The sequence below is a fragment of the Astatotilapia calliptera genome, chromosome 11, assembly GCF_900246225.1.
Source record: "Astatotilapia calliptera chromosome 11, fAstCal1.2, whole genome shotgun sequence".
Lineage (NCBI taxonomy): Eukaryota > Metazoa > Chordata > Actinopteri > Cichliformes > Cichlidae > Astatotilapia > Astatotilapia calliptera.
The window spans coordinates 20,233,561-20,244,518 of NC_039312.1; the positions used below are offsets into that span (position 1 = coordinate 20,233,561).

Here is a 10,958-nt window from a genome sequence, read left to right on the forward strand (position 1 = left end):
CGTGCAGGAGAGGGGAAACATCTTCATGAACCTAATGAAGTCCAGTCTACTATGACCTGGATAACTGAGAACCTACAGACATATTTAAACTTCACTTTTCCATTTTAAGCACAATTTTTGACATTGTAATAGGTTACCCGTGTAACTTTCCATTTAAGAAATCATGGGAACATCCCTGAGTGTAAAAAACATATAAATAAATATAACTTTTATGTCCTTTGTTATCTTTTTCTGTTGCAATGTTATGTGTGTAGAGCTGAGTTGAACACACTTACTAAAGAATAATAATAATAATAAAAGGTTTTAGAGGTTGGGTTCTGGAAATAAAAAGTTTTCATGAGATTTACAATCTTCCTTGTTGAGTAAAACTGCCACTCCGCCCTGTGCGCGCAGCTCCTCCCCAGAAACCAGCGACATCCCCCAGTCTGCTCACTCCAACTTTCCTCTCCTTTCACTCCTCTCATCACTTCGCCTGGTCGACAGACTGGACGCACCATCTCACGCTCCGGGAATGGGATCTTTACTGGGTTCAAAGAAAAACTTCCAATTCTTTCGAGTTTATGCTCTGCAAAAGTTACTTTTCAAATTGCAGGGATAGTTGTTACTGCAGGTGCAGGGTGACAGCAACACAGAGCAGCTGGCTAATGATCTCCAAGACGCACCAGAAGTTGTGAGAGAGTCGCAGGAGCTAGGAATCAGCATAGAATCATAAAGTGGGCTCTGCTTAAAGTGATTAGTCAGATACCCTTGCATACCAAAGTTACTTCAGTCGAAGTGTGAACAAAGTGAGTGTGCGTAAAGTTGGAGCTGTTGAGAACGGCTAAAAGTAACTTTTAGGGGGAGGCTAATGCAAGGAGGTGGGGAAAAATCCAGTAACTTTTAGTAAGGTTTAAAATCAGTAAGAAGTGTCATCAACTTAACAACCATGGCAAAATGGTTCAGAGATTTCCCCATCAACCTGAAGAACGGAAATGAAAGAGTGCGCTCAGCCTCCGAATCTGGTCCACAAACTCGACCCAAACCTTCATTTTCACGAGACAGTTTGAAAGGAAATCAGCGCAGAGATGGGGGAGTGGGGGGTTTGTTGGCAGGGAGAAATAGAAAGAATTCGGCTACAGAACTGGGTCGTAACAATGCTGGTTCTGGTGGAACAGTCTGGGACAGTCTCACGGCTGGAAAAGGTCGCAAGAACGCCAAGAGCGACACCGGGTCATCGGATGAGAACCGCCAGGTCAGGACCTCTAGTGTGGCTCAAGCGTACATCAGCAGGATGATCAAAGTGGACAAACAAGAAAAGACCCCCAAACTCAATGGGATGTGTCAACAGAAGCTACCCGAGAACGAGAAAGGACGATCTGACATTAAAACAACGGTGAGTAACTTATAGAAATTATATAACATGCACATATAACATGTCTTCATATTTCAGCAGCTATTTATTTATGAATTAGTTAATGAAAACATCATTATAGTACAGGGCTTAAGGTCAGTGCTTTCCTTTGTGTTTTCCGTCCATGTCTCAGATCATAACACTGTATTCAGTTTCCATCGTTGTCAAAAGAATACAATACAGTTTCACTTCATTGTTTCAGATCACACAGGCAAACACAATGCGCTGACCTCCTTGCACAAGTATTTCCGCTTGTCCCTCCATTACTTGTCACTCAGTCATGGACACCACACACATACACACACGCACACACACACACACACACTGCTTGTTGTCTCTGTGACTTTTGAATAGGTAGCAGGCCGGCATTGTGCTTTTCCCTTTTCAACAGCTGATTATCCTGGAGGACTATGCAGATCCTTTTGATGCGGAGAAAACCAAGGAGCAGAGAGAAGCCGAGAGAGCAGGAGTGAATGATGGGTACATGGAGCCTTATGACGCCCAGGTCATCATCACAGGTGAGGTCAGGGTCACATGATCTCGTATCTCAGCAGCCAAATTTTTATTATGAAGGTGCTTCTTGGCTTTCCAGAGATTTGGACTGTTTTCTCAGCAGTTGAGCAAATGTGAACGACATATTTTTGTGAATTTCGCAGAAGAATTCAGTCGTGAACTTAGGCCTACAGCACATCTTTAAACAGAATGGCAGAGTCGCTTATAGAAACACAACAATAACACTAGCAATGTCCGTTCCTACACCTTCACCTTGTATTTTTTTCTTTTATTTGACCATCTTTTGTTTTTCTGAGAACTTAATTCCACTTTTTTAACATTTTGCCTCACTTTGTATATCATGCTTGATAAGCCAAATGTATTCTGAGCACATAAAGGAACACTAATTATACATCTTATTTAAGTTTCTCAGCACTTAGACCACATCACATTCTTGTTAACTTATCATTTTAAAGGGACTGAGAGCCGAGCTAGATCCTCAGTCTCTCTACTGACTTCCCTCCCCGCTGGCGGTGGCTATAGTAACAGTGTTGTGCAGGGACAATGGGTGCAGCTTCCTCTTCCAGCTTCCTGTCTCCTGCCTCTGTTTCCTTTGCCCCATTCTCTCGATAGGACATTGGCCCTAATGCCCTCCTGCCTCCCCTTCCACACATACACAAACACACAGAGACAGACACCAGCTACTCTATGGTCCCCTGCATGTGACAAGAATCGAAAGCCCCCCTCTCACCCCTCCCTAAAAACCTACAGGTTTCCCCCCCGGTCTCACCCAATCACTTCCCAACAGTCAGGAAGCGGTCCGGTTAGTCAGCCAATCAACGGCTGTGTTGACCTTTTCTTCCTGTAAATCCATTGTTTGGTCACACAATAGTGTAGACACACAGGCTACCTGCCGGGCACCAAATGAAAAAAAGAAAAAGGAACATAACAATTAAAATTCCCCGAAAATGTTAAAAAAAGACAATATTCAAACAATACTTGATTTATTTAAAAGAAACGAGCAAATGAAGGACACAACAGTGGAGTCTATATATGTAATCGGCACAATGTTGCTTTATAGACTGTGTGATGTAAACTCCTAATTTGTGCACTTGAGTGAAAGCTGGTAATAAACTAAGGATATTTCTAAACTTCAGTTTTGTTGTTTATTTTGTCCAAAATATCTGATTTGGACTATAGTGGTTATGTTTGAAATGGCACGTAAATTATTTCAGTAAAAGTACATTTGTAATTTTTTTTCTACTGTAATTTAGTTGTTTTTCTGTGCCTTTAGCTGATCAAATCTTATATACAGTTAGCTAATCACATATCCATTCTGCTGCAGAGGTTCGTAGACGGGGCTCCAAAGACCTCCTGAAAGTGTGTGTCCTGTTGGATCGAGGCCAGAGCGAGGGGAAGGCAGAAGAGGGAATGCCTGCACCCCCAAACATCTATGACATACCCTACGAAGGAGGACTGGAAGGCGACAGTGAGGGCGTGTGGATCCCTGTCACACGACCGGAGTCTGATGTCCGTCCAGCTGGAGAGTACGAGCTGCCGTGGGAGTGGAGAAAGGAGGACATTGTTAGAGCACTGTCAGGTAGAGAAAAGGAGGGAGGGATCACGGGAAGGGTGGGGGTTTAGTGTTTAGGGTGTGGAGGAATAACGTGGATTTTGTTTGTACAGCACACACATAACAGCAATTTTGTGTTTACTTTATTGAGGAAACAAAACAATCCTTCTGAATTAATTTCCAGAGATATGTTTACTTTGGTATCACTGGCATGCTTTGATAGAACTTTTTATGAAAGGTTGATATTGTCTCTCCTGCTTCTTTTAGCTCAGTTTGAAGCGGTGGATTGTTCTCTCAGTAAAGAGAACAATTCGACCCCTGGTCGCCAGCAGCAGCAGCAGCAGCAGCAACAGCAACAGCAGCAGCAGCAGCAGCAGCAGCAGCAGCAGCAGCAGCAGACCCTGAGGCAGAGGAACTGGAGCCATAAAACACTTGTCTCCTCTTCTCTTTCATCTTCCTCCTCCTCTTCCTTTCCATCTTCTCCTATTCTTAAACTCGCCCCTCTTACACAGCCATCTTCCTCCTTTCCCACCCTCAAGCTCTCACCCTCGTCCAGCCCTACCAAACTTTCCCCTCCATCTCCTACCTCTCCCATTCCCCCACTGGATGGGGAGGCGAACAAAATGGACCCCAGCGTGCCCCTGGAGAAGCAGAGGTAAGGAAGGGGGGAAAAGGCATATTTGTGTCCATAAGTAAGGACTGAAACAAGTAAAGTTTTGAGTAACAAATGACAAATACGATGACCGCAAGCCACCAGATTTATTACATGGCGGTGTTGTCATGTTCAAAAATAGTACGTGCATTAACAGAGACATTTAAGACAGGTTTTCGAAACACAAAATATACTAAAAAGAATTACATTGAATAAAAAGTCAAATAAACAAATCTGCAGTACTTTAAAAAGATTACATAACTGTATAAAATTTATTAGACCTTCATCTCCAGAAGGAAATTCCCTGTAAAATATACATATACAGTGATATAGATAACTTATTTGTCAGCTAGCATGGTGTTATGTGAATATGTTCAGGGTTTAAATCCAACCTGTTAAGCCTAAAATATTCCCCAGGGAAGAGTCTTTTCTTTTTATGTATCATTTCTTTAAAAGACCTGTGACCTACCTCTCACCTCTGCATGCTGAAATCAAATTTAGCACCCACTACAACATCCCTGAACAGATTTAGTGGTTGAAAGGGATTAAACAAATGAGACGACAGGTTAAGAAATCTGCTCACCTTTATCTCAGATCTGTGCATTGTAGGTCTTAATTTAAATTAATCACGTTTCCCAAAGCATCATCAGGGTAAAGTGCACCTCATATTTGCTTGCTCTGTAGCTCCACGCTGCATTTTTAAATTTATTTATGATAAGCCTACAATTTTTAGAAGAGCCCTCCCTTCCCACCTCCATCTACCCAACTGTTTGCCTGAAAATCAGTTTGACTTTGTAAAGGTTAAAAGAAATCAAGGAAATTTCCATCATGAAGAGCCGCAAAGCCAGATACAGTACAGTATAAATACAGGGATACATAATATATTACACATGGAAGTGCAGATAATTCTTAGTGAAACTAAGCTTTTGATACCAGACGGGTAAGTCAGCAACAAACCTCCCGATGAGACGCTGAGCATAAATGTTGGATGAGAGGTGCAACCTTAAGGTGAGACAGAGAAGTCTCACTGTAACTCTAAACTTTCCTTCCCCGTAATATTAAAGCATGGCGTTTCTTTTTTGATGGGACTTAGCATTTGTTCTTCTCATGTTGTGGTTGAATGTCAGTGTGTTTTGGCTCCTGGCATCCTGTTTATGTATGGTTCCTGCCCGTGGCCACTGTCAACACCACCTTGTGTCCTAATAGGCCTTTCTGGACACCCTACAGAGTCCCATACACGTTCATTTTATTTACCTTGGCGTCTCCAGTTTACCTTTGACTTTGTTGACTCATTCCTTCTGCAGTACATACCTGTCAGTCTAATTTGCACTGACTGTAATTTATTGTCAGCGAGTTTTTTTTCCTCCTGTCAATCTGTCTCTTTTTTCCTCTTTCAGTGATATCATGAACTTGGCATCTCTCTTAACTCCATATGTCACAATGCTATATGTCACTGATCTGTTGTGTTTCTCTCCGCACCCTGATCCCCGCTATCTCCCTCCTCCATCGCCTCAATGCCAAGCTGGTACCATGGCAGTGTGAGTCGGCAGCAGGCTGAGGCTCAGCTGCAGCGCTGCAGGGAAGCCAGCTTCTTGGTGAGAGACAGCGAATCAGGAACCAGCAAATACTCTATTGCTCTGAAGTGAGTGCACGCTGTCATACAGCATTGTCATGAATGCGCATAGATTTCATAATCAAATCCGTCTTTCTGATTTCCTTCCTTTGATTGTACGCAAAAAATTGTAAAAATTGACACAGCACATTTATCCTCTGCTGTCACATGTATTTTACAGCTTAAAATTGTATGCTCTCATTTGCCATTAAATACATTTAGGCGTTGTTTCTCACTGACATTTTACCCAGGTCCGATTAAGCCAGATTTTAGCTTTTTTTTTGAGGCGCTGCTGAGGAGCTACAATAGCTGCCATTGTAGTGGAAACCTCTAAGGTGTTAATGCATGAGAATGTGTGTCATTTGTAGAGTAGACGCTTCCAACAAGCGTGCCAGGAACAGGTTCTCCAGGATAAAGACTGAAATCCTGTGGTGCCATTGTGTGTGGGAGTGTGTGCGTGCGTGTGCTCATGTGCCTCAGTGCACATTTGTTGTACGCTGCTCATTCATTTGAGAGTCCACATCATTAACCCCATTTAAACATCCACTGAACTCAGAGAATGCACAGCCTCGTTTGGAGAGAGATAATATTTCCATTTTTTTTCATCTCCTCCGGTTGTGTCATCTGTGTGCAGGACTGTCTCTTCGGAGAAAACTGATGATAAATACACATTTTAAAATGCATCTTTCTCTCTGTCTCGTTCCACTAGGACCAGCCAAAGCTGCGTGCACATCATTGTGGCCCAGACTAAGAGCAGTAAGGGCTTGTGCTACACACTGGATCAAAGCAGCTGCGTTTTCTCCAATATCCCTGAGCTGGTCTACCACTACTGCACACACAGACTGCCTTTCACTGGAGCAGAGCACATGACCCTGCAGCATCCTGTGCCCAGGCCACACTGAAGATACACAAAGAAAGACACACTCAGACACAAACACACATACTCGCACACATGCGCAGACATTTAGACACAACTCTGCACAGGCACGTACATAAATATGTTGATATATGTGCACACACACACACTCAAAGACATGGCTTTGGATTCTCTTTTCCGCCCTTATAGTTTATAGTTTTTATCACCAACATGCGCTACCTAGTGGTCGAAATCAGACACTACAAGTAAAGACCTGAATATTTTACCATTTAAACCAACAAGGCTTTGATTCCTGAAATCACCACCTGAAATGATATGTGTATCTATAAATGAAATTTCAGGTGGACTCCCCTTTGCCTTCAAATCAGCCTTAATTCTTCATGGCATAGATTCAACAAGGTGCCTGTAACATTCCTCAGAGATTTTGGTCCATACTGACTTGATTGCAGTACAGAGTTGCAACAGAGTTGTCATTTCTAGTGATTTGAACAATGCTCAGTTAGTACTACGTGGGCCAAAGCGTGCCCTTAAATACCATTACACCAACACCACCAGCCTCAACTGTTGATATAAGGCAGGATAGATGCATTCTTTATCCCACTGTTTTGCTATTTTCTGACACTACCATCAGAAATTGAGACTAATCAGACCAGGCAACATTATTCAACCTGTTGTCCAGTTGTGGTGAGCCTCTGCAAACTGTAGCTTCAGGTTCCTGTTGTTAGCTGACAGGAACACTAGGACCAGCCCATCAAGCACCAATATTTGAGCCACAACCAAAGTCACCTTCTTAAGTCACCTATTTCTCCGATTCTGATGCTCAGTTTGAACTTCAGCAGCTTGTGTTGACTATGTGTACAAGCCTAAATGCATTTGGCCGGTGCTACGCAATTGGATGATTAGATACATTAACAAGCAGTTGGACGGGTGTGCCTAATAAAATGGCCGACTCTTGTTAGTCTCTCAGTGTGGTCGATACACCCAATTGGAATACATTCACTCATCCATCTGACATGTCAATCAGCCTATTGATCTATTCTTAAAACTGGGCACATTTGCCGACCACTCCTAATGTCAAGAGAAAGAGCTTTATTGATTGGATGATTAGACCTGGTGTAGCGAGAGGAGTCTTATCACATTAAAGTGCCCTGTCAGCAAAAATGGTTTTAGTATGTATAAGTGTTCTCTACTGCAAATATGTGAATATCAGCCTTTATTTACCTTCCTTCACAATCAATTAAATACTGTATGAAGCCTTTATGACTTAAAATCTGTCTTCCTTTGCTGTGAATGATCTGCACCTGTGCATAAACACTACATGTATGGAGTGATTGTTGGCTATCCACTGTTTTTTTTTCATCCCTGTTGCAATGTTGTGATCTGTATATTAATGCTGTAAAACATTTATTCGGTAAATAAAGTACAATTCATTTTGAGTGAAGAAAAACAGTGTTATTCATAGACACAGAGATTGCCAGGAGCAAAAAGTCAAAGGAGGGGGGGTTCAAGGAAAAAGGCAATATGACAGAGATGAGAAGCTAACCAGAGTAAATCTGCTGGCTGTTCTTCTGTAGCTAGAAAACCCATTGACCTGAGTTTGAAATCAAAACAACACACACACGCATGCATGCATGCACATATTTGTCATAAACAAATTACTGACAAACATGAGCACACATACACCCAGAATGCATATGTAACTAGTGCACACATAAATAGCATTTACTCACACAACCCCAAAGGTGCCATATTTAAATCCTTGCCAACACACGCGAAGCTACTCACAAAACAGGAAAAAGCTTTACCCTCGCAGTGACGCATGGAAGCGTGTGTTTGTGCTAAGATATGTCTTACCAGCAAACACCAGTGTGCTGAGTTGTATGAGCATCTCTTACAGAATGTGTGTGCATGACTGCATGTGCAAGCATGAGCGTGTGCACCCATGTGTACACACAGTTCCGCTCTGTCACTGTGTGTGCGTATTTGCGTCTGTGTGTGAGAGAGACATTTTTCTGTTCAGGGATTACCATGTTGCCATGGTGATTAGTTAGAGTGAGGTAGTGCTGTCCCTACAGGGAATGATGAGAGGGAGGAGAGAGGAAGAGGGAGGAGAGACAGGCTGCAATATATATAAGAAAGCTATGAATAATTGTAGCCATAGTAGCATCAAAGGTCCCCCACAGAACAGACTGCCTGGTTTGTGAATGGAAAGCTGCAACATGTAACGTCGCAGAAGTTAAAAACTAATTAACTCCATTTACTGCTAGCTCATAAATAAAATTTATTGATTGTGTGACGCCTCCTTAACTGGCCAAAGTCTGTGGTCTGGTCTAAAACAAAACATCTAGCACTCGCTGATACTTCAGCAACTCAGATGCTCAGTTTTGCACAGGCTTTATTTAACCTAGACATTCCGGTTCAAGGGCTGTCCCTAATCTTGGCTATCCTGCTACCCAGTGTGTCACAAATGGCAATGTTACACAACAGACAGCCCTAACTATTTTGCCCTTCCTGCCATCCATGTGATCTGTCGTGGTTAGTCCTGTATGTCCTCTTAATTAAATCACAGAGCGGGTCAAAATATACAAGAGGCCTGGGGTGCTGGATGCAGGATTCTGGGGAGTCTGTTTTGGGGAAAGTTGTTTCTGGTATTCATCCAGCTTAACATCTTAGATGCTTGTTTGCCTTTTGTTGGCCTTTAATATCATTGGTACCCAGTGAAAAGCATATGTGCATCTGTGATAATAGGCATGTTTTATCGTGCACTGCTCAGTTTAAGATCTTTGCTGTTTGCATATAAGATGTCTTCTTTAGCAGTGGTGGAAATTAAATGTGCAAAATAAACAGGTATGTGATTATTTTACAGTGCAGTCTTTATTCTGGACACCCAAGATTTTCTCTGAGTGAAGGTCTTGAGCCACACCTCTGTATATTTGGCTAAAAAATGGGAAATATGTGGAGTGATTTATTGAAACATGTGCAAACACAGTATATTAGGAGTATATAAAGTTTGGGATCATTCTCATGCTAGAAAATGACACTGTTGCCCATCAAATGCTTTCTAGATAGTAGTGCAAAGTGGATCAAAACCTTATGGTACTTTTTTACCTTCATGATTTCATACATTTTTACAAGATCTCCAACACCACTGGCTGAAATGCAGGTCCAAACCATGACAGAGCCTCCGCCGTGTATTACAGATTGCTGTAGTTGTACCTGTTGTACCTCTCTGCTGACCTCCTCCGTAGATACTGATGACTTGAACCAAATATTTCCAATTTATGATTCATCACTTCCATAAGCATTGTGGTGCCGTGGTTAGCACTGTTGCCTCAGAGCATTTCTGTGTGGAGTTTGCATATATGTAACTTAACCCCACAGCCCACAGGGGTACCCCTCCTCTAGTATCCTCTTAAGTATTGTGCTATTCATAATTTCTAAATTATACAGAATTTAATTCCTCTCGTGGCTAATGACAGAATTATCTTGTGTTTGTAGTGATAATAATACATTTCCCAAATCCTCCCGGAAAAAATAAATATCAACTCAAATAGTATCTATCCATCATCTACCCATTGCTCTTACCTACTTTTCTAGTTTGGGGTAGCAAGGGGCTCAAACACATCTCAGCTGTCACAGGGAAAGAAGCAGGGCACACTTTGGACTGGTTGCCAGTCCATCACACGGCCAACACAAAGAGAGGCAGATAACCATTCATGCTCACATTCACACCAATTAGCCTAACAAGCATGCCTTCGGACTGTGGGAGGAAGCCAGGGTACCAGGGGAGAACCCACAGGCACAGGGAGAACATTCAAACTCAAACAGAAGGGCCACAGCTGGCCGGTGGTTTCTATAACCATGAACCCTCTAATTTACTACAGAATATTGTAAGCAAAAAAAGATTTTGAGTGAATTAACCATATTTATTTCTACTTGTTAAATTTCTCAGTGTGAAAGAAAATGACAAGAACCGGCTTATGTCAATGACAAGACCTGATACATAAATTTAGAAAGTAAATTAAATGCAGGAGGAGATTTTTGGTTTATAAAACTCAGACACTTAGTGAGATACAACAGTTTAGTAAGAGTACAATAAACTTATAGCAAAGAAAAATAATATTAATTAGAAATACTATAGGTTTTTATAAACGCAGTCACATTTCCCCACTGTAATTTCTTAGACTTTGTTGAGTCTTGTTCCGGTAATCACTGTGTGATTCATAGTTCTGATTTGTGTTTCCCAGACATGACAGAAGCACAGGAAGTAACTGCAGCCACTAGAAGACGGAATGACAGCAGGAGAGGAAGGGACAGAGAAAAGAAGCGAGAGAGAGGGAGCGTGAGGTGGTGTTAGGGGAA

At 42.1% G+C, this 10,958-nt stretch overlaps 1 protein-coding gene across 1 annotated transcript; it reads left to right on the forward strand.

The window, feature by feature from the left end:
• Positions 1-432: 432 nt before the first annotated feature.
• she (Src homology 2 domain containing E) lies at positions 433-8,032 on the forward strand. The gene is made up of 6 exons (XM_026183541.1): positions 433-1,372; positions 1,782-1,908; positions 3,228-3,482; positions 3,723-4,110; positions 5,630-5,749; positions 6,429-8,032. The coding sequence occupies exons 1-6, from the start codon at positions 926-928 to the stop codon at positions 6,619-6,621; spliced, it is 1,530 nt and encodes a 509-aa protein (XP_026039326.1). The 5' UTR covers positions 433-925; the 3' UTR covers positions 6,622-8,032.
• Positions 8,033-10,958: the final 2,926 nt, after the last annotated feature.

Coding starts and splice junctions, on each gene's coding strand:
- she (XM_026183541.1), top strand. CDS start 926: ATGGCAAAATGGTTCAGAGATTTCCCCATCAACCTGAAGAACGGAAAT. Junction 1,909..3,227: donor CGCCCAGGTCATCATCACAG/GTGAGGTCAGGG, acceptor ATTCTGCTGCAG/AGGTTCGTAGACGGGGCTCC. Junction 3,483..3,722: donor CATTGTTAGAGCACTGTCAG/GTAGAGAAAAGG, acceptor TGCTTCTTTTAG/CTCAGTTTGAAGCGGTGGAT.